The 25,042-nt window shown below is 40.5% G+C and overlaps 1 protein-coding gene across 2 annotated transcripts in view; it reads left to right on the top strand.

The window, feature by feature from the left end:
* The window catches only part of magi3b (membrane associated guanylate kinase, WW and PDZ domain containing 3b), a 285,252-nt gene that overhangs the window by 180,813 nt on the left and 79,397 nt on the right, over positions 1-25,042 (top strand). For both annotated transcript variants that reach the window (XM_088338940.1, XM_088338939.1), the window contains exon 4: positions 16,623-16,829. In XM_088338940.1, coding sequence (XP_088195066.1) covers positions 16,623-16,829 — 207 coding nt within the window. The remainder of the gene's footprint in view (positions 1-16,622; positions 16,830-25,042) is intronic.

The raw sequence follows: 25,042 nt of genomic DNA, 5'->3' as shown, positions 1-25,042 counted from the left end.
AATCCTTATCTTTGTTTTTTACTATCTCTATATCATCCCTCAAAAAATAGCCAATATTGTATTTTGGGGGAATAGTTATCATATTTCATTCTCTAGAAAAAAAGTATTTTTTTTCTCACATGACTTCTACAGGCCAGCACGACAGCGCAGTGGTAAGCACGTGTGCGGCGCAGTTCTGAGGTCATTAGATCGAACCTTCCTGAGTTTGCATGTTCTCCCCGTGCTTGCGTGGTTTTCTTCCGGGCACTCCGTTTTCCTCCCACATTCCAAAAACATGCATGGCTAGGTTAATTTGCCGGTCCAAATTGTCACTAGGTGTGAATGAGCGAATGAGTTGTCTGTCTCTGTGTGCCCTGCGACTGGCTGGCAACCAGTTCAGGGTGTCCCCTGCCCACTGCCGAAGATAGCTGTGATGGGCTCCACCAACCCCTGCGACCCTACTGAGGATAAGCAGTGCAGATAATGTATGGATGGATGGATGACCTTTACGTTAGATGTTAAAAGCTAAGGAGTGACCACTGTGTGTTTTTCTGATGGGTGTAAAATAAGTTGTGGTAATTTGCAAAAGAGGGCCTTCCAGATTATTGTTTTAAACAAAGTTATACTGGTAAAGGAGGTTGTATAATCCCCCAAAAAATGATTTTTTTGTGTTTTTCATTACTATGTAGTTTTAATATTAGGAGAAGATAAAAGTATATAATAGTACTTAGTAGCAAATGTTGGGATCAATACATTAGTTTAATAAATACAAATAAATTAAAAAATATATATTTCTTAAAATCAACCTGCCTTTTAGAGCACCACACCCGTTTTTAATTACCGTATTTTCCGCACTATAAGGCGCACCGGGTTATAGGGTGCACCCCCAAAAAATAGTTTTTGGTCCTATATTTTTTATACATAAGGCGCACCGGATTATAAGGCGCTACAATGGGAACGTCGACAAAACAGTCAGATAGTTCAGTCAAACTTATTACCCCCTTAACATTCCGAAAGCTTGCAAAAAAGCAAATACGTGTCTCAGACATGTACGGAAACAGTGTCTGTACGATGTCACCAATCACTCAAATGCATCGTTCCAAATATCATTCGGAAGGTTAAAGTCTTGGTAATCAAGAAATGCCAAACAATTCTTAGTTTCCATTTTATTTTTTGCTGGCAACTGTGTGGACAGCAAAGGAAGAATTTTATTGTGCAGGGAAACGGGGTTCTTTACTGTGCATATGACAATAAACACTTTGAATTTAATTTAGTTTAAAAATAGACTTATCACAGAAACATCAAGATCGTTCTAAAACAAGATACCGGGAAATTATAAAGCCGCATAGCTCACCTAAGTTCTCTTGCAGCCATCACGTTCAAAAATGATACGTAACCATGGTCTTCTTACAACCGTGAGTGTAATAAATCCAGGAGAGTAAAATATTTACAAATACAGAATAGTAAAAAATGTTTTCTCTATGCCGTAGTGCAACCCAACGTGTGATTCACATTCATCTTTTTCGGCCAATCGCAGGCTTTGTTTCGCCCCTTTAGCCGATGCGAGCCTGTAAATGATAAAAAGGATCCGCCCCCTTTACCTCCTAATAACTTTAGCCAATAGTGACTGATTCAAATGATGATTGACACATTGGTTAGGAAATGAAACGCCGGTATATACATCCCAGCATACACCACGGACTACTTTGCCTTCGGGGGAAAATCTAGTCGGTGGCTGCTTGGCTTAGTTGCAAGACTTTGCGATTTAATATTGATCCATATACTGTATAAGGCGCACTGTATTGTAAGGCGCATGGTCAGCTTTTGAAAAAAATAAAGGCTTTTAGGTGCGCCTTATAGTGCGGATAATACGGTAGTTTAACCCCTAAACCTACTTTTTAATCTGAAGGCTAAACATCAATTTCGTTGGTTTTTATCTGTATTGTTTAGCGGTTCATGTTATTTGTATTGACACACTCTCAAATATTCAGCAATGTCCAAGGCAAGACTTATTTTAGCATGTTTAGTACTAATTTACAAAGGGGATTTATGAAAAGACGATGCTTAAACTACCTTAAGCTGGTAATTAAAATAACAAAAGCTAGGTCAAAACGTGATTAAGCTAACAAAATAAAAAGAGAAGAGCACAGAACACAGTAGCATGGAAGTGAGATTTTTAGAAGCTTCGTAACAAAGCAATGTGAGGCTGGAATGACATTATCCAGACGACTCAAAAAATAATTTTGCACCAAATTATACCCTCTGGTCTGTAAAGTTGAATCTTATAATTTGCTTGACTTGTTTCAAAGCAGGGTTTGGTCCTCATTCTGCAAGAAGGTTTGAGGAAGCCTTGGTTGAAAAAAACACAGAAAAGGCACTAATCCTTAAAATTAACAATCCCTTAGTAATACAAAAATTTGTATTACTAAAGTGTATTACTAAATTTGTATTACTAAAACATGATTAAAAATGTGTCTTTGTTTGCAGCTTGAAATCCTGAAATCTGTTGATTAGCTGTATCGCCTGTGTCTGTGTCTATGGCTCCAGGTCTCAGCCAGACCTGGCTTGGCTTTTGGGGTTTGCAGCTTAGTTAGTGTTTTTTTGCTCTAGGGTCTGTCGCGACAGCAATGGCAGCACGTAGGCAAGCGTGACAAGCATGCACTTTTCTGAAAAATCAGCTAATGTATAAATAAATCAGAGAAGCTTGACCAGCTTGGGCAATAGGCAATAGCAGACTTCCTTTAAAGAGTGATTTGTAAGATAATGCCTTCTTTTGCATTTCTTAAACAGGAAAGTGATACGATAAACTTTATTCATCTTTGAGAGCAGGGTTAATAATTTGAAAATAATGTCCATCACATATGCTTCTCTGTCAAATTGCAAAGTAACTTTAAGAAGCTGTATAAAATTTTGATCTTGTACTCACTGCCACCATCTCCTGGCTTGTGCCATCATCGTCGCCTCTGTTAGCCCGTTTATGATGACGTGAAATTCTTAGACGGGCTCGGATAAATGGTTATTTCTTGGGATTTGGGTTGGTGTTTGGACTGTACTTGAAGAAGCCCCCCTCTTAATCTACCCATTTTAATGCCACATGAATAAATAGTATCAACAAGAACAAAAAAACGTGAGGACGAACATGGCATCACACACCTGCACTCCCCCACCTCTCATTCCTTAATAGGCATGGTGGAAAATAAAGCATAAGGGCTTTTTGAACTCAGTTGAGCATTGATAACACATACACAGAAAATATTTACTGTTCAGCTTTTTTAAGCACACTTAAAAAAATGAAGACTTTCTGCTACATTCCACACAACAAATGTCAGTTACGTCATTATACATGCACACAATTCGTAGTTTGGATTTGATTTTTGTATCAAAATAGTAAGGGTTGTGGCAACAGTATGAGTAAGAAAATGAGAAATGATATATATGTAAAGCTGTAAAACATATTTAAATACATCAAAAGCACTCAAAGTAATGTGATAAAATACTTGATCATCTATAAATCACCAAAAATGTGATTTTTCTGCATTAAAAGGGAAAGTACTGCTTTTCAGGTTTTTTTTCTGCCTTCTCTCTCTTTTAACTCTTTGACCTAAAAGAATGTATTCCAGCAATTTGTATTTTGTGAGAATTTGAGGTATAGCCTGCAAAAGGCATCTGCACAGAGAAGAAAATGAATGTAATGGTTCACTGATGATACGTTTCAAGCACACCAACAGTAGGTGGAGTCCATGAAGTTGAGGTACAGTAGATGTGTATGTGTTTTCTATGAAATTTGAGGAACACTAGTCTATAAGGAGCATTCTCTGCATCATAAGGCCTTGCCATTGTATGTTTTACATACAAGGATTCATGTTTGAGATGTATCTTATGTTGCGGAATAATTATAGCAATAACATGATAATCTGCCATATTTTTCAAGCAACACACATTATCTCTGGTTGCAAATCTGTACGACGGGCAAATTGTTGCACCAACAATTCTCTGGCGACCTGAATGGACCAATTGAGCACGAGGATTTCTGCTCCCTTTCCATTCAGTGGCTTCCCTGGTTGATGGAGAATTAAGAAGATAACGCCAAAATCCTCCTACAGCCACAAAAAGAGCCTTAGGGCTGAGAGAAACCATGTGTGTGTGTGGGTGTGTGTGTGTATCTGTGTTTTCATGGACAATGTGCGCTGTTTTCATCAAGTCCTTCCATCAGTTTGTGATCTCGATGATAAAACGTCTGCCATCATCTGCCAGGAGGTGCCAAGTCCTCCCAGGCAAACATGGCCAAATGTTGACCCGATGAAAACGGTGGCATAGCGGGAACAGTCATGTGCCAGTCATGGCTCACCTGGAGTTTTTGTAGTGACGTTTACCAGATGAGCTATGATTAATGATAATGAGAGCCCTTAGCAACTACGTATGATGGCATTTTCCATTCACAGCATAAAGAAAAATGGACCACCCCCCCAACTCCCAACCCTTAATTAACCCAGTATTATCTTTGGGCCTCTGTTTCACTATTAAGTGCTATTGCAGAGCTCTGTTGTGCAAGTTCAGTATAACAAGCAATTTCTCTGCCAGTTGTTTATTCTTTGGATAGTGCATTTCTAGGGACGATAATGGTATTATTGTGATATTGCTTTATACAATTTTCATCTGGAGGGACGAAAGCATGACCAACTTGGGTGCCGAGGTGCCTAACTTGTTTGGGTGTTTGAGCATTTGGGTTGGCCATGGTCCAAAAATGTTTGTGTGTTTGCTGTTTTTTTCTCCATTTTATCTTATTTTTTACTGTATATGTTTGTCTTGCTGTCGGTCACCCCTCTTGAGGGACATGACAAAGTTAGATAGATTTTTTTTTACATTTTTCAAACTTAAGACAGAGTCATTGTTTGGTTACTAGTTTCCTTGAATCCTCGAGGAATGATGACAAGCAAATGCACATTGGTCCGTTACTGTGGCAACCACCGATTACAACACAAAAATCCAACTTTTCACGTCTGTGTTGAAATATGGCCCTGTCGTCGAGCAATATATTGGCCCTAGGTGAGCTGTCATTCCCGTTTTATTTCAGCGCTGTAGTAAATATGTGCTCGTCTCTGCAATCGCGGTAGTCCCAGTTTTGAATGGACACGTAATCTGCGCTTCACCTGGCCCCTCACCTAGGACCTGTTTGTCATGGGTGACCCTACCAGGGGCTTAAAGCCCCCAGAAAACATAGCTCCTAGGATCATTGGGACACAAAGACTTCTCTACCACAGTAGGGTGGCAGATCACGGATTAAGATTTATAAAATAGTTCAAATTGGGATTTATAAAGTGGTTTATATAGATGGATAGATAGATGGATTCATAGATAAATAGGTAGATTGATGGGTGGGTGGGTAGACAGACGGACGGACGGACAGACAGATAGATAGCTTTATACAATGTTACACAATACATCCTCATCCTTTGATAATATTTAAAGCAACACATTGATTAAAGGAGTTGCAATCAGCTGAAACAATGTATAATAGCTTTTGGCTATTTTAAAAAGCAGAATCCTAATTTAAAAACACTGTCAACACGGTGTGTCCAGGTTCATCCATGCCGATGATCATTAATGTTGACCACTGGAAGTATAAATGTGATTTTTATTTTTTTTATTTTTTTTTGCCGGACAAGACAGCAAAGTATGAATAGAGGATGAATACTAATATTTTGCAATACCTCTTTGTTTCAAATGTATCAGGTTATTTTGAGGAATCAAAATTAAGTTTACTAACGGGGGCTACAGTGCTAACTTGGATAAAAAATCTCTCATGGTTATTTGTGTCTTCAGGCAAATTAGCTAAATAGGTTCATTCAAATTTGCTGAATATAGATATTTGCTTTGTGTTTTTCCTGTGACGGAATGTTCTTGAGCTAAATTAGCATTTTTTTTCACATTTGTGATGCCAACACACAGTACGACAAAATACAATGAATCTGAATTTCTACGTTACATAATAGCAAATTGTGGAATACGAATTTTCTATGAAAATAGACACAAACATAGTTCATTTTTGCATCGATTGTTCCTTAGTTATTTACGGTACTTTAGTGCAGTCAGCTGGACCCATGCAGTTTGATGTGTGGTTTCTTACATTGTTTAAAGGGGAACTGTCTTTATTGACCACTAAATGTTGTGGTATTGTGTAGTGCAATAAAAAATGAATGCTACAAAGTAAAAGGGGTAAAACAAACTACGCAAATTCAAATTGACCAAAAAGGTTTTTGGTTTTGGGAGTAGTTGTAGCTTGTATTTTTGCTTAAATTTTAAATCAGACTGATTTCATGCATGTGCATGTGTGTTGTTTTTTTCTTTCCATAGAATAAAAATAAAAACAGTAAGAAAAGGACTGTTTGAAACATAGTCCAAACACCAACCATAAACCCAAAAGAGTGTTATGATTACTGATTTGGATCACCTGTGCCCGCTCGTTTGGCGCCAGCCACTGCGGGCTACCTGATTGGTTCCCTGTCCCTTTTTAAGCCCAGTCCTGTCACTCTCCCGTTGTCAGTCCGTCAGCGAACCTCTGTTGTTACAAGGCAAGCATTTAGACCCTGACTCCCACCTGTCCCGTTTGTGCACCCGTTTTTCCACCTGTTTTTGATCCCAACCAGGTCTGCTCTCCTGTCCCGACTTATGACCCATTTTTGATCCGGACCACATTTTTGCTCTCCTGTCCCTGCTATTGACCTGTTTTTCCGTCCTTGACACCGCCATCTCCCGCTACAGAAGATCCACTTCCGTACTCGAATTACGATCCTATTGCATGACCGGCTTTGCATTTGGGTCCTGATTCCGTTTTGGTCGTGACAAAAAGATGTAAAAATAAGAGTTTAATTGAGCACGTCCAAGAGAGACTTAACCGCGGCACACAGGCCGCTTGACAGAGGCTGAAATGCTGAATTCAGCCAGAAGATGGCATCAGCAAGTAGATCGTTTTGAAGTTACGGACACCACCCTCCGATGTTACTATGAGTAAATGTTAGATATCTGAGAACTATCTTTATCCATTCTATAATATGCAAGGTTTATACGGGTACTTGAAATCCTTGAGAATGCTTACATTTTAAGTCTGTGTTTTCAAGATTTGAAAAGTGTTTGAACTTTGGATGAAGTGTTGTAAATGCTTGAAATTGTTGTCATATTTCTAGGCAGTCTTAGTCGATAAACTAATCATTAAATGAAAAATGTAAAACTTTAAAGAATTGACTTCCCTTGACTTGCACAAACCTTGAATACACAGTTGGTGGTGGTGGGGTCAATAATAAAAATAATAAGACCAATTATTATTATAAAAAAAATAATTAGGTTTAGTTTCTCCTTTGAATAGTACTGGAGAAATAGGAAATTTGGCCTTGAAAGTCTTTACAAAGTGCTTGGATTTGGTTATGAACAAGGTGTATGAACCCTGAATATGATTTTCAATGTTTGGCAGCTGAGCTACATTTTCTCATCCAAAATGAATTAGGCTCAACACTCCCCTGATGTTATATCCGAACAACCGCCCTATATATAGTGTCTTTTTCACCAAACATCGAGAAGGTGAGAAGGTGTCGGTTCTCTCCCTATCCCCCCAAAACACTTATGTCCTTTCTGGCTAAAAGCGAGCCAGCACAAGCTTGAAGGGGAAGACCTAAATTGGTTGCCAGCCAACACAGAGACAGACAACTCGCTCGCTCATTCACACCTAGGGACAATTTGGACCGCCCAATCCACCTGAAACGCATGTCTTTGGAATGTGGGAGGAAACCAGAGTGCCCGGAGGAAACCCACGGAAGCAGGGGGAGAACATACAAACTCCGCACATTAAGTCCGGTAGCTAGATTTGAACCCACACAGGAGGCCAAGACCTTAGAACTGTGCCGCACACGCGCTAAGCACTGCGCCACCGTGCTACCCTCATTTAATTATTATTATTATTATTAATGTTTTACAATTACTAAAGGTGTAACCAAACTTTCTTTCCATGCATTCGTTTATTCAGACATGGTATGCTGTGTGAGTCAAGTATTTTTTTTTCTATACTTCACTAACCAGCCGCTAGTCTGGTGTTCTTGTTTAAATTAATTCCGCTGAGCCAGGGGTGTCAAAACTTAAGGCCCATGTTTCCGAACAGACCCCTCAAGGGATTGAATCCGGCCTATAAGACAACGCTTAGAGCAGCCAATGAAAAAATTATGTCCAAAAAAATTCACCCGCGGTTTTAAATATGTCCACTTGATGTCAATATCATTCAGTATTTTTTGTTGATACTCTTCTGTCTTTTTTATACGTTTTAAAATTTTAGATAATATAATTCCTCTCGGGGCAGCACGGCGGGGCAGTGGTTACCTTGAGTGCAGCACAGTTCTGAGGTCATGAGATCGAACCTCCTGTGTGGAGTTTCCAAGTTTTCCCCGTGCTTGAGTGGGTTTCCTCCGGGACTCCGGTTTCCTCCCACATTCCAAAAACATGCGTGTCAGGTTAATTGGTCGATCCAATCTGTCCCTAGGTGTGAATGAGCGAGTGAATTGTCTGTCCCTGTGTGCCCTGCGATTGGCTGCCAACCAGTTCAGGGTGTCCCCTGCTCACTGCCCGAAGATAGCTGGGATAAGCTCCAGAACCCCCGCCACCCTACTGGGGATAAGCGGTGCAGATAATGGATGTAAGGATAATACTTTTCAGTAATCTTTTTTTTTTTTAATTGTATCACTTCGTTTCTGTTCTTTTTGGTACATTTTTACTCCTTGACTGTACTTTTTTATACTTTTTTACTTTTCAGACTTTTGAGTGCATTTTTCTGTCATATTCATTCATATATATATCCATATATATATATATATATATATATATATATATATATATATATATATATATATATATATATATATACAGTATATATATATAATATAACCCCACGACCCCACTGAGGATAGGCGGTGCAGATAATGGATGGATATAAGTTTAAATCTTAGATACTTTCTAAATACTTTTTATTTTTTTGTACTTTTTCCTCACTATTTAGCTATTTGTCAAACGTTTCAATACTTCAGTTTAATGATGTATGGCCCTTTGAAATATTCCTCTGTGTTGTCAGTCAAACTATGACCTGTAGCCTTTCTTTTCCTTGGATTATGAAGCAGTGGATAGCTGCAAATGAAATATTTCTGTTTTGGGGCCCGACCAATTAACTTGATTTGAGGGGCCGAGCCCAAAGCAAACCCAAATATTATTTGTGAGGACTCAGGAGGAGCTTTTTCAAATTCCGGGTCTGAGCCAAAGATCTTACTAACCTCTGATGCAAAGGGTCATGATGCTCGCAGGTACATATACAGGACTGTCTCAGAAAATTAGAATATTGTGATAAAGTTCTTTATTTTCTGTAATGCAATTAAAAAAACAAAAATGTCATACATTCTGGATTCATTACACATCAACTGAACTATTTCAAGCCTTTTATTATTTGAATATTGCTGATTTTGGCTTACAGCTGAAAAAAACTCAAAAATCCTATCTCAAAATATTAGAATACTTCCTCAGACCAAGTAAAAAAATAATTTTATAACAGCAAAACTAAATCAAACATTTGAAAATGTCCATCAATGCACTCAGTACTTGGTTGGGAATCCTTTTGCACGGATTACTGCATCAATCCGGCGTGGCATGGAGGCAATCAGCCTGTGGCATTGCTGAGGTGTTATTGATGCCCGGGATGCTTCGATAGCGGCCTTCAGCTCATTTGCATTTGTAGGTCTGGTGTGTGTCTTTCATCTTCTTCTTAACTATACCCCACAAATTCTCGATGGGGTTCAGGTCAGGGGAATTAGCAGGCCAATCAAGGACAGTGATGCCATGGTCAGTGCACCAGTTACTGGTGGTTTTGGCACTGTGGGCAGGTGCCAGATCATGCTGGAAAATGAAATCCTCATCTCCATAGAGCTTTTCAGCAGATGGAAGCATGTAGTGCTCTAAAATCTCTTGGTACACAGTTGCATTTACTCTGGACTTGATGAAACACAGTGGACCAACACCAGCAGCTGACATGGCTCCCCAAACCATTGCTGACTGTGGGAACTTCACACTGGATTTCAAGCAACTTGGATTTTGCTCCTCTCCAGTCTTTCTCCAGACTCTGGCGCCTTGACTTCCAAATGAAATGTAAAACTTGCTTTCGTCTGAAAAGAAGACTTTGGACCACTCTGCAACTGTCCAGTGCTTCTTCTCCATAGCCCAAGTCAGACGCTTCTTCCGTTGTCTTGAGTTCAGAAGTGGCTTAACCATGGGAATACGGCTATTGTAGCCCATTTCCCGGATACGTCTGTGAACTGTGGCTTTTGATACCTGGACTCCAGCTTCAGCCCACTGTGTTTGAAGCTCCCCCAAATTCTGGAAGCGGCTCTTCTTCACAATTTTGTTAAGGCTGCGGTCATCTCTCTTGGTTGTGCAGCGTTTCCCGCCACATTTTTCCCTTCCAACAGACTTTTTGTGGATATGCTTTGAAACTGCACTCTGTGAACAGCCTGCTCTTTGAGAAATTTCTTTTTGTGTCTTACCCTCCTGATGGAGGGTATCAATGATGGTCCTCTGGACAGCAGTCAGATCAGCAGTCTTCCCCATACTTGTGATTTAGTTTACTGAACCAAGCTGAGTGTTTTTAAGGTTCAGGAAACCCTCGCAAGGTGTTTCGAGTTAATTAGATGATTCAGGTGATTAGTTGAATAGCCTACTTGTATACTTTTTCATGATATTCTAATATTTTGAGATAGGATTTTTGAGTTTTCTTAAGCTGTAAGCCAAAATCAGCAATATTCAAATAATAAAAGGCTTGAAATAGTTCAGTTGATGTGTAATGAATCCAGAATGTATGACATTTTTGTTTTTTTAATTGCATTACAGAAAATAAAGAACTTTATCACAATATTCTAATTTTCTGAGACAGTCCTGTAGAAGACGCCTGATGTAACATGCATGTAACTTGGCGGCACTTCATTAATCACCAGGGTTGGGTAGGGTTACTTTAACTTGATTACTTTCAATTACTTGTGTATTACCTCAATACCAAATATGCTAATAAAAGACAAATTAAACTAAATATGAATAAAATTACTAAATGTTGTGCAGGCTTGGGGAGTAACGGAATACATGGAACGGCAAAAATGATGTTGGCAAGCTGTTTGGATTTATTTTCATTTTGTTTCTGTGGCATTTCATGTTAGTTTTGCCGGAGATCAAAGAGATCAAAGCCAGGAGAGAAAGCTTACCTCGTGTTGTGGGTCATAGTTTTATTCATATTTAGTTTCTTTTGTCTTTTATTAGCATATTTGGTTTTAGAGTAATCCAAAAGTAATTGAAAGTAATCAAGTTAAAGTAACCCTACCCAACCCTGTTAATCACACAGATAGCGTGGCTGATGATTGACAGCGCGATGGCAAATTAGCCAGCGGCCTCTTCCGCCCCTGTTCACCATCTTTGCAGCCGTTAATGAAGACAATTTTGATGAATGTGGACAACCACTTTACCCTGTAAACAGCTAGCGGCTACATTTTGCATCCGTCCGACCCAGAGCGGTTTTCAGTGTGTGCAAAGGAAATGTCACAAGAAATCTCCATGGCAAGATTGTTCTAAACCACCTCAAAATATGACAAACTGGCTTGCGAAACTATTTGGCCCCCTTGAACACAAAGTTCAAGGGAGCCTAATAGTTTAGCAAGCCACTGTAACATTGAAGGTGTGTGGTTTGTTAGAAAAAACAAGTAAAGAACCCTCTGACGGCCCTCTGTATTATTGTTGATGTGTTTTCAAACGAATGAAACATAGTTCCACTTATTATACAGGTAAATAATAAGGATATTAAAAGTTTAGTCCCACCAGGTGCCCCATTTTGAAAAGGAGAAACATTAAATACAAAAAGCCAGTTGTATGCATTGTGGTTGTACTGCAAAGCTTTCTCTATTGTTCACATAATGTATCACTATTTTGTTAAAATCAAAACAATTATCTTAATAATCAATACATGTGAAAATTATTTTCTTGATGAATACATTAATCCAGGAAACTATTTTTTTCAGTCAACGTAGTATAAAACAGAAAAAGTTTAGAAAGAATTATACAAAACCCATCATCTTGATCAGTTATTTGCTTGTTTGGGACAATACTGTGTCATAAAATGTAAGTCGATCATTTTCTAAAATAACTAGTCAGGTCAACACAACTTTCCTAAAAAAAAGGTTTACTTTAAAAAGACGCCAAAATTGTAAATATTTTGTGAAAGAAAAGAAAATGTACAAGGTGTGGGGTGACTGGTAATTTTAAGTGACTTTGGAAAAAAAAACAATACGAATACTTCAAATCTTCCTCAGTTTACTACGCCAGCGAATTACAAAACAGGCTTTTTCTGTCGAAGACGAGACAAGAAAAAATAAATCAAGCAATGCCCATTTTTTGTATTGACATTGTTGATTGCGCCATGGTTATGGTGTATTAGTGCCCTCTGCTGGACACCTACAGTAACAGCAGGCTTGATGTGAGGTGTTAGCACTCACTAAGAACCCCTTCGACGTATAAATAGACCGTTTAATGCTACTATGAACAAAAAAATCTTTATCCATTCTGAAATATGATGTCCGATGTTTGGCAGCTCTGCTCATATAAAGCCGGTGCCCACCTGACGCCAACCGGATAGGGAATTTGGCGTCAATGCCATTGGCTAAGGAACACCAACTCCAGCACACCAGAAGCCGTTTTCAGTTCTCCTCCACGTTGTTTACATCACGTGTTTTCGGATTATGTAAGCATTTAAGATGGCAAGTACAAAGCTAAGCACATATTTACTTATGTGCCAAAAGAAGACAAAAATAAAGGCTGAGGCACATAAAATGAAAGCCCTGCGTTTTCATATGACAGCGCCAGGATAACCATACTGTGCCAGATTGCAACATAGACGAGTCTTATGGTTTGAAGGAAACTTCAACAACCTGCCATTGATTCAGATGATACGGAAAGAAAATTGCAGTGTTTTTGATGGATGACTTACACTACTGTTCAATATGATTGCACAAGCTAAGAAATATTAGCTCGGTAGCCTAGAGGGTAGGATGGTAGGCTCCGAGACTGGGAGGTCGCTGGTTCAAGCCCCGGCCGAGTCACACAACATTGGTTCTCATTGCCTCCCTGCTTGGCGCTCGGCATTAAGGGTTGGAATTGGGGGGGTTGGTCTCCTAATGACTCCCAACATAGCAAGGGAGTCATTAGGTGACTGTGCCCTGTTTGGCTGCGGCTGCACCGGCTAGCTACAGTTTAACTGTACGGGTAAGGTGTATCGACATTTCGTTCTGTGTACATGGTTACAAAGAATTACAATAAAAGTAAATTCTATTCTTCTATTCTATTCTATATTAAGGGTTCGATGCTTCCACCCGTTGGTTTTTCTTCTATTTCTTTTATAATGTAGCTATTTTAGGAGTCCGCTTCAATGGGAGCATATAAGTTCATTTTTAACTGGGTTGTTACTTTCGGAGTACTGCACTTGTTGTTTCTGTAATCTGGGTGGGTAACTGAATTACTTAACTAAATAGCAAGTAACAGTAACGAATTCCATTTTTCCAGTAACACTGGTATCACTTCACATCCATACAGCCGTATTTATATTTTCAAAGGGAGTTTTCAAAGTGTCAGGAATGCCAAAATCTGCTCAGGAGTTTTTAGATAAGGTATATCTCTACATCACAGATTTGAATTTCTTCGGGTCCAGACAATAATAGAGGAGCGATTCCTCCCTATTTCATGTGTGTGCGTATGTTATCGGCGAGGGTGGGGTTGCCATTTATCCACCTCCTTCATCATTCTGCTCAGAGATGGAAAATATGCGAGCGGCCATGTTTCATGCATGTCATGCCAAGCAGTATCCGCACACAGCTCTAAGAAGACGTGATAAACACGGTCCTTTCTGCCCCGCTACGTCGCCGTGTTCCTCGTTAAATACAAGAACAGATTCCTGCTCTCGTGTGCGGCTGCATAAAAATAGGATATTTTTTTTCTTCTTCTTTGACAGAGGGTAATTAAATTGCATTTCCCAGCGGTGTCACTCTCTGTTCTTTAATTAATCTCATTAAAAATCCTGATTAAAGCGCAGCCGACTCTTATTTGGTGATCATCGGTGGGAGGGAAATACTCGACCTTGCAAATGGATTACCTGCTAGTAATTGGAGGTGAGCGCATCCGGCTGCATGCCATTTAGCAGAGCTTCCGCGTTTCTCGATACTGAGATCCCCTAAGCCCGCATCCTCCCCTTCACTTCTGTTATCTGACTAAATATTTATCATGTGTAACACAAGGTTTTTTCTTCATTAGGGGGGAAAATGGCAAGCTGAGAAGCCAGCTAATTGCCGTATTCAATGAACAGTGTAATTAGTTGCTGGCAAATTCTAAGTGGAGGGATTTTAATGTTACATGATTCACAAAAGCCCCATAGCGAGCACTCACAAGGATGGGGAACGGCTTAAGAGACGTATAATATATCTCATTCACTCCCACTGACGACTATGAGCTTCCATTTTTCAATTTACCTGGGTTGGCTTCAGAGGTAAGAAAGGGCCTAAAAACTTCGCCTGACCAAATCCATGCCCGCAAGTATCAAAGCCCAGCCAGAACCAGACCAATGCACTTGATATGCAGAACCAACCCTGAAATTTCAGGTTTTATTTGCAGCAACTCAATGGTAGGAGTGGTTATTTATGATAGAAAATTAAACAAGACTGTATAAACATTTACATATTTTATTTATTTTTCTGTATCTGCAAAGGTTAAATTAACAATTTTGGATTGTTAACGGACAAATGTTAAGGCCGTTTGTCATTTTGACGGGTCTAAAATTAGGCCAATATGTCCTCAAGAATAGAGCAACTCTTTAGAAAGACAGGTTTCCTTGAAACAGCTTGAATTTTAATGCTGTGTTTTCAATGATTGAAAACTGCTTGAATTTTGGGTGAAATGCTTGTAAATACTTGAAACTGTTGCCATGTTTCACCTGCATGAAAATGATGCCTACACTGCTCTCTGGTGGCTTTTCTCTCCCATTGCATTTCTTCCCTCATAATTAATGAGAGCTAGCATAAGTTTGTATGGTATTGTCCTAGGGTGCATCATCGCCCCCTACGGGATGTGTCTAAGAGGACAGTTGCATGCTACACTTAAACAGTGCTCTATGAAATGTGCATTAGTGCTAGGATTGCGTATCATTTATGGACATTTGCAAAGACTTAAGTTGGCGTTTTTCAGTGGTAAATTGTAATGGGAAAAACTTCCTGCAACTGAAAATGTAAGCTACATTTTGCCATCATTTTACCTAACACCTATACGGAAGGAGATATGTATGTATATATACACTTGTCTTACACTTATTTTTCAGATCCAAAAATATATTTGCGATTTAAATCTAAAAATCACATGTGTTGATGAATGCACACGCAAGATTAAAAATCGCATATGGTAATGGGAGACATATTTGTGGATCTCAAAAATACATCATTCAGAATAGATTTGTTCTTTTAATGGCACTAGAAAAAATGAAAAATTGACTTTGAATGTCCTGGAAATGTGCTTTAATTTGGCCATAAAAAAGGTGTCCTTACCAGAGGTAAGATTGAACCGAAAAAAATCCAGCCTGAGCTGACCTGCGGGTATTAAAGCCCGAACCAGGCCAAACCAGACAAATCAACTTTATTTGAATAAGCTCAAAGCAAACCCAAAATGTCATGTTTTTGTGTGGGAATTCAGACAGAGGAAGGTTGACTCGACCACTGGTCTTTTAAACGCTCAGACCAACCAACATGGCATCGCATACAACTTGATTTAAGTAAAACTTTGTCGTCACTGTCGTAAACAAAAAGTGGCGCTCATTCCTAAAGTGTTACCCATATCTGGTGGTAGTTAACAATAGTTACATTCAATCACACCAAAAGTCAGTGAAGGAGAAGCCTGCCTTGGTCTCGGACCCACAATCTTGCTCCTAGTCCTAGACCCTGCTCTTTATTTCTTTCCCTCTCTCCATCTCTCTTTTTGTCTTGTTTTCCTTTCTTTTTTTCTGAGTCATCTTTGTTTTCATCTCTGTCTTTGATTTTTTTTTCTCTTTATGTATTTCTTTTGTCTTTCTTTTTATCTTCCTCTCATTCAATCTATCTATTCCTCTATCCCTTTTTCTCATCCCTTTGAATTGCATTTCCTTTCTTTACTCTCTTTGTTTTATCATTCTTTTTTATATTTATCCATGTTTCTTTCTTTTTCTTTCTTCCTTTATTTATGTCTTGCTTTCTTTTAATTTCTCTCTCTTTTTCTTTCTATTTTTTTCTTTTTTAGCTTTCTTCTGTCCACACCACTACATTTCCTTCCTCCAAACACACACTACTGCAGGTCTAGATGCTCTTTCCAAAACTAGCATAAGTTGTTCTCTCTCAAGAAAAAAAAAAGATAGGTCTTTGAAACCTGGGCATTTTAACACCTCGGTAAATTGTCAAAGCAGTTACCTAGATTGACTAGCTTTTTTGAGCTCTGAGTTTGTTCAAGGCCTATGTGCTTCTATCCACTCTATCTTCAATCTAATTTGAGCTCAACTCTGTTTTTCATTCTCTATTAAGGCAACTTCTACGGTACCCCGAAACCCCCGGCTGAGCCCAACCTAGTGCAACCCGACCTGGTGGACCAGGTCCTGTTTGATGAGGACTTTGTCAGTGACGTTCCTCGCAAGCGTACCACATCGGTCAGCAAGATGGACCGCAAAGACAGTGCTGTGCCCGAGGAAGAGGACGATGATGAGAGACCACCACTAGTCAATGGCTTACCAGGTGGGTCGGCGTCACAGTTTAGACTGAATTCATGAATATGGCGATAAAAACTGTGGTTTGGCCATCGCTAGATCAACACCTTAGGCTAGATTAGTTGATGACAAACAATTACCGTAAATTCCGGACTATAGAGTGCACCTGATTATAAGCCGCACCCACCACATTTTGGGAGGATAACCGCTTTAGTACTTACACAAGCCGCACCTGTACGTAAGCCGCATGCGCCCACATTAAAACATGTAACACATTCACAATATTAACCCAAACCCGACTTTGAGTCCCGCGATTGTAACTGAATATGAAGTACAAAGTCCTAAAACCACAGCCGGCATCACGAACGTAAAATGATATCGGTACTTAACGTTTAATGCAGACCTGCAGAGTCCGGGTCCCGTTAAAAATAATCCAAGGAAAAAAAATGTATATTTCCAAAGGTAAGGGTGGGAAAAATATATATTCACTATTGTCCGCTACGTCCACAAACACGTCTCACCTTTACTCCACTTTCCATCAGCCCCCGTTGTATTCGCCCCTTCTTTTTGATTCGCCTGTGGAAAACATATCAGAATAAGTCTCTAAAATAAATACATTACAAAAATATACGGTTGCAAATACATGTTATACATGGTTACACATATTTACAAAGAAAGACAGTAAACCAAGAGAGTTTTCAAAGCTTTAATAATAATATTATAACTTTCATCCCAAACTGTGCCTGTGAAGGGTAGCAAAACGCTAGTAGTAACACGCTCGCAACATAAGGAAACGGGTCTGTTAAAAAAAATACGGTGCTTAGAGAAATCACGGTAAACCGTCCTCATCTTCCTCCCTATAACTGACGTCATTTATGTCGTCTTTCCCAGTATGACGTCGTCCCACGCTCCCTTATTCAAAAACACGCTAGCGACACACTCGCATATATTCCACCGGCCTTAATCTTACCTTTTGTACTCGAGCGCCGCTGGCGGCTGTTAGAAAAAGTACATAAATTGGCCGCATCACTGAATAAGCCGCAGGGTTGAACATTTGTTAAAAAAGTAGCGGCTTATAGTCCGGAATTTACGGTATTTTATCTACAAGCATGAGCCCATACATGTTAGAGACAAGCATGTGGTTTGAAGTTTGGGTTCAATTAAGGCCCTTTCTTGGATTCTCACACCATTAGCAGATTTTTAGCTCGCCCGCCATCCCGGGGGTCACATTGTGTTCATTCAGGACCTCTTACGCAACCTCCCCTCACCAGATAAGGGTGCATTACTTTCAGCCAAGCTTTCAAGGGCACCCAGGGTCCTCTCTGAAGCGCATTTTGGCTGGCAAATGGCGCATTATCTTCGGCTAGATTTACGATGCGCTCATTAACCAAGTGAAGTTACATAAACCAGGTGAGTTTCTTCCTCTACCCTCCACTCACCAGGTAAAACACGGTTAAGTTACAATAAAGCGACACCTTACACTTTCATTTGCACAGCACAAAAAAATAGTGTGAATTATTGTCAACATAAAACCACCTCTATTGGAATGAATTGAATATGGCTGACTAATTACATTAGGGGATGCACATGACGCCCCGCGACAACCATCAATTTTGTGCTAAACGGCAGTTAATCTAATTTGTGGAAGAACAGACTTAGTGTCAGACACAACCTAAGTGTTTATGAATTCAAAGTACACAACTGTTACAAGTTAGCGCCGTACAGTTAGCTTGTAAACATAAGCCAAAGTCCACCTTGTGGCCAGCAAAAACGTGGGTGCAGAGCAACTAACCGACATCAGAGAAAATGTTCGCAACATCCTCTTATGGCAGCCTGTTTTTGGGGTTTAGTTTTTGTATCGCCTCATAATATTTACAAAACAAAAACAGTGGGACCTCGCTACTTCGTGGTTTGACGTTCGCGGGTTCAGAGCTCCGCGGGTCTAACAAATAATAAAATTAAATTATTAAATAAAAAAATTGAAGGATTTTTGAAGGGGCGTCGCTACTTCGCAGATTTTCACTTTTTGCGGGTGGTTTTGGTCCCCATTAAACGTGGTTAGCGCGTGTGCAGCACAGTTCTAAGGTCTTGGGAACCTCTTGTGTGGGTTCAAATCCAGCTACCGGACTTCCTGTGCGGAGTTTGTATGTTCTCCCCGTGCTTGCGTGGGTTTCCTCCGGGCACTCCGGTTTCATCCCACATTCCAAAGACATGCATTTCAGCTGGATTGGCTGGTCCAAATTGTCCCTAGGTGTGAATGAGCGAGCGAGTTGTCAGTCCCTGTGTGCCCTGCGATTGGCTGGCAACCAGTTCAGGGTGTCCCCTGCCCACTGCCCGATGATTGCTGGGATGGGCTCCAGCACCCCCGCGACCCTACTGAGGATAAGCGGTGCAGCTAATGAGATGAGATGAGAATTTAAAAAAATAAATAAATAATTAAAGCATTTTTGAAGGGGCGTCGCTACTTCGCGGATTTTCACTTTTCACAGGTGGTTTTGGTCCCCATTAACCGTGATAACCGAGGGATTACTGTATAATCCTTGGCTATGAAAAATGTGGAAGTGAATGAACTCTGTTCTTCAAGTACTTTTGAATGGATATTGTAACTACTGTAAAAAAAGGTATTGTAAGTGTTAGTAGTATAGTAATCATATTGGGGTAATGTCTAACTCCAAAGCTAACACCACTCTTCAAGGAACAGTTTAGGGGCGGTAGTAGCTCAGGAGGTAGAGCGCTCGTCTTAGGATCAAGGGATCCCAGTTCGAATCCCGCCTCGTCCGTGTTACATGTCAAAGTGTCCTTGGGTAAGACACTGAACCCCTAATACCCCCAATAAGCAGGTTAGCGCCTTACATGGCTGCAAGGCCGCTATTGGGAAATGTGGAGTACATTGTAAAGCGCTTTGGGAAGTCATTGACTTGAAAAGCGCTATATAAATGCAGATCATTTCATTTCATTTTGTTATTCTTTTCGAAATGTTTTTGTTGTAAGATATCACTGTTCCCTTTTTTATGTGTTGAAAATGGTTATATATGGAGAAAAGGCGCATTTTTAGTAAAACCTTTAATTGAAACCAGTACACATAGATTTAAGATAATTGTATAGCTCATATCATAGTAACAATAAATCTGACTTACGACAGTGATCTGTTCCAACCAACTAGTCGTAGAACCATTACTTATTATCAATGACAATTTAATATCGTATCTCCTTTGACGTATCTAGTTACTTAAATGAGTGTTGTGGAAAATTGCAGTCCCAGCTGGCTGCCTAAATTTCATATGTGTTGCCGGGCTGCTATTGTCATGATTGCAGATTGAGCGCAGCTGCGGCGGCTTAATTGGCACCAACAGCCCAGACAGCTGATTGGTGGACACTCTCTTTTTAAACCCCCGGCTTCCTCTTGGAAGCCGTCAGATCGTTATGCGAACCGTTGCCTTCAGCTCAGTAAGCCTTTTCATCCAACTCCGTTTCTGTCCTGCTTTTTCTGCCTGATCTTTGTTGCCAACCTGTTTCCGGACCTGATTACGCCCCGTTCTACCTGCTTGTTACCTGACCTAGACTCATCACAGAAACATCAACATCGTTCTAAAACAAGATACCGGGAAAATATAAAGCTGCATATCTCACCTAAGTTGTCTTGCAGCCATCACGTTCAATAATGATACGTAGCCATGGTCTTCTTACAACCGTGAGTGTAGCAAATCCAGGAGAGTAAAATATTTACAAATACAGAATAGTAAAAAATGTTTTCTCTATGCCATAGTGCAACCCAACGTGTGATTTACATTCCTCTTTTTCGGCCAATTGCAGGCTTTGTTTTGCCCCTTTAGCCTATGCGAGCCTGTAAATGATAAAAAGGATCCGATGCCTTTACCTCCGAATAACTAGCCAATAGTGACTGATTCAAATGATGATTGACACATTGGTCAGGAAATGAAACGCCGGTATATAAATCCCAGCATACACCGCAGACTACTTCGCCTTTGGGGGAAAATCGAGTCAGCGGCTGCTTGCCTTAGTTGCAAGACTTTGCGACTTAATATTGATCCATATATAAGGCGCACTGTATTGTAAGGCGCATAGTCAGCTTTTGGAAAAAAATAAAGGCGTTTAAGTGCGCCTTATAGTGCCTGAAATACGGTACTTGAAGTTCAAATTGATTATTATGTAAAACAAATTTTGCTAATCGTAACATGAAAAACATAGAAATACAGAGTGGCTGCCAAAGCTTTATTATTGTAATTTTAAAATGTTGTACCTAAGGGGCCGGTCACACAGCCGTTTGCGGCTGAATCACGGCTAAAATTTTGCGTTTTTTTTTTGCCCGTGGTTGCCCGGGATGGAAAATGCGCAAAATTGGCTAACCCGCTGTTCATCGGTGGTATGCCCGCAAAACAGACGCCGGCGACTGTTCCGCTTCCTCATCGCGTCATTTCTGCGTCATTTTCTCGTGTGGACCACGGGTATAAAAGCTCCCGAGCCGGTGTTGTGCCCAAATCCGACTCCTACGCAACACCCACAAAGCCCCACCCCCTCGCGTGACTTTTTCATCCACGTCAACAGACGCATTTTGTAGAATACGATCGCACTTTATTGTTTATATAAACGCGTTATATAGACTAGGATCTCCCAATTGTTATAATTAGCTCGCTTTATAGTTTTAATAAGCGTTTTATATAGAATACGATCGCTTTCGTTGGAAGCGCAGCAGAATGCGCGTTCACGCGAGGGGGATTTTATATACGGTGTACATTACTGTTCGATTACGTTCACAACAAAAACAATGACGGAGTGGATCAAGTTGTATTACATTTCCAACAAATGCAAGACGATGTGGTTTTAGTTATATGTTCGCTATTACATTCCCCAAAAGTGAGATAAAACGAGGTAAAGGTGGTTGTATTAGCGAGGGGAAGCAAATCTCGGCACCGGGCTGTAAGCAATCATAACCGCACAAGACACAATCCCGTGAAGATCAAGATTTCAAGCTATGGCATCATTTTTAAATTATTATCTTGAAAAGAAATGCCTATAAATTAAAATGTATTAAGACGAGATCACTACGCTGACGGGGGGGGGATTTAAGGGTGATTCTTCTATCTTCTTTATTCATTATCCATTATCGATCAGTTCATAATACGCTACAAAGCTTAGGTGCCGGGACTCCTACTCTCAACCAAAAGGCCAAGCTACGGTCCCAGAATTAAAGCTTTGCTGCGAATGCACCGAAAGATTTATTCGAAATGAAGAGAAACTACGCTGACGGGGATCCATGTTCACCCCCTTGACGTCACGAGCACAAATGACGTGTCCTCGGCAAATCGCGCTGTATATACGCGGAGAAAGGCGTTTGACTGTCACACGCGTAACACGCTAATTTCACGTAATAACACCGCGATACAGGCACAGAACATGCTATTACCATGCTCCACCCACGATTACCCGCTGAAATTTCCCGTCCTACCCATGTGTAACCACGCCCTGGCCGCGGCCAGAGCACGTCGTTCTGCGTCATTTCCGCGTCATTGCTTCGTGTTGACCACGTGTGCGGCACGCGGTTTAATACGTGCTCAAACTTTTGAGCAGCTCAAAAGTTTTGAACGCGGCCAACCACGTGAAAATTTCCGACCGCGAGTAAAGCACTGCTCTATCTCGTCTATATGGCGGTGTCAAAACGTCCAACAGCGCCCAACAGCATCTGTTTCACGGCCAGAAATTTCGGACCGTGGTTCAGCCTCAATACGCTCGTGAAAGGCTGTGTGCCCGCGCTCTGAAGAATTGAGCAGCGCAAAACTTTTTCGCACTGCCACCCGCGCGCGAATTTCCGACCTCGTGTCAAGCACCGCTGTATCTCGTCTGAATGGCGAACTCAATGCACCCAAAAGCGTCCGCCTCAAAGGCAGAAATTTCGGGCCGCGATTCAGCCGTAAATGTCTGTGTGACCGGCCCCTTAACGAGAAAGTGTTTTGAAAATGTCACAAGTTGGTCACAGATAAACATTCCCAATAGAGGGAATCTGAAATGCAGTGAGCATTCACTCTTAACGGATCTCCCAATGTTATTGAGCAGACACACAGTTGATGAAATTGAAATCGACATTTTGAAAAAAGATCCAATATAAAGCTTCTCAGGTCTGCTCTTTTTCATTCAAATGCTTCTTGACACATTACGCAGATTGAAAACTGATGGGCCAATTTCAAATGAAAAAGATCAAATATACCAAAAATAGCAAACATAGGTTCATGAGTGGAACTCAAACATGTACAGTTTCTTTGTGGAATAAATCAGTCCACCTCAAGTCTGTAGAAAACTGTCAAAAGACTCACATATTGAGCATGACACCCCAGCTGCGAGAGTGATCGAATTCAGATGAAAACAGAAAAGGGAAATCATTTGAAGCAGATTTTGTCCTTTGCCTTTTTCATACCTTGTTCCAACAGCGAGGGCTCACAATGCTGCTTACTCAGCTGCACCGAGGATCCACACAAATCCTCAGTGTTTATCCAACGACTTGCTCAAATTTGAACCTAAATATACTCATGCTCACACATGCACACAAACAAAAGAGAGACCCCCCCTTCAGACGCGCCAGACTGCTTTTTATGGTGAGCAAACGACATGTCGGCTTCAGCCGGTGGCCTGTTGCTCTCAGGGCAGCCGTAGATGGGCAGAGTTACGGTCGAATTGAGAAGGTTAATGGAAAATATGAACGCTAAGTCGTTCAACTCTTGACTTGTGAGCGTCTCTTTGCCTCCCCCCTCTTGAGCCCTTCCACAGTCCTTTACCTGGCTATGACCTCGACTGGCCTTTTTCTGTGTGAGCCCCGGGGCCACACATTGCAGCCCCTACAGTATTCTCGTTTGCCCGCGTCCCTGCGTCCTAGACGCCTTATTTTTGCTGGGGACGCATCGTTTCAAATCAACGGGCGTCCCCGGGACGCAACTTTTTTGACACAAAATTGTCATTATCATTTTTTAACAAAGATTTACCGCACCCCAAACTTTTCCTGAGGCAGATCCGCCATTGTTGTTTTGGTCTCGCGGTTCGAGTTTTGTCTGCACGCCGATCTCCAGTTCGAGTCGTGTAGTGAAAGTCCGTTTCTTTTTAGAGAACCGGCTTTTTTGGCTCAACTCATTAAAGAGAGCCGGCTCGCAAACGGCTCACTTGCTTTGATGCATTATATTACAAATGATTATGTTGTATAAAGAAGTTACGAAAAAAAGGAAGTATTAAAGGAGAAATGAAAAAAGACAGGTTTGTGGTGATCCCTTTTAATCAGTATATTACCAACAATAATTTAATGCAGAAAATTGATTCATAATTTGAATAAAATGTATTATTCTACTTGATAAAATTTGCATGGGCGGCAGTAGCTCAGGAGGTAGAGCGCTCGTCTTGGGATCAAGGGATCCCAGTTCGAATCCCGGCTCGTCCGTGTTACATGTTGAAGTGTCCTTGGGTAAGACACTGAACCCCTAATACCCCCAATAAGCAGGTTAGCGCCTTACATGGCTGCAAGGCCGTTATTGGGAAATGTGGAGCACATTGTAAAGCGCTTTGGGAAGTCATTGACTTGAAAAGCGCTATATAAATGCAGATCATTTCATTTCAATTCATTTCATGTATTTTTTCCTTCTACAGTGAACGTCCAAGCGACTTCATTTTTGAACTTTTTTTTATAATAAACCTCATTCATGTCGAGCAACTCAGTGTCTCGCAACAAAATGTTCATTAACAATATATATGATATAAGATAACACATGTATAATATAACATGTTAAACTACATAAATAAACATGTTTGAAAAAAAACGGTTTTTTTGTATTTTGTAAGGGAAAATACGACAGTTTGTAAGGGCATGGAGCACACTACATTTTGGGGACCCATAGATTTTTGAGCATGCGAGTCCCTGGGACCCATCACTTTTCAGAGGTAAAATGAACACTGCCCCTTGGAAGCTGTGTCTTTGCTTTGCTAATAGTTAGCTTGCGAGTGTAATCAGCATTGAATAAACAGAAATTATTCCTCTGCCCTATCACAATAAAATTCAACTGATTTATCGGGTGCTTGCTTAACATCTAGGGCTGCAATTTTTTCCAATACTGTTTAATATGTTAACTTTTTGATTATTCAGATATACATATTTGTTTCTATCCATGTTAACCAAGAGTCTCTAATTTGAGGCCCAGGGGCCAGTTGTGGCCGGCGGGAGGATATTTTCAGGCACCTGCCTTAATA

This window comes from Urocampus carinirostris, chromosome 6 (genome assembly GCF_059441175.1).
Source record: "Urocampus carinirostris isolate Australia breed hairy pipefish chromosome 6, RoL_Ucar_1.0, whole genome shotgun sequence".
NCBI classification, from domain to species: domain Eukaryota; kingdom Metazoa; phylum Chordata; class Actinopteri; order Syngnathiformes; family Syngnathidae; genus Urocampus; species Urocampus carinirostris.
This window is presented reverse-complemented; position numbering and strand designations above follow the sequence as displayed.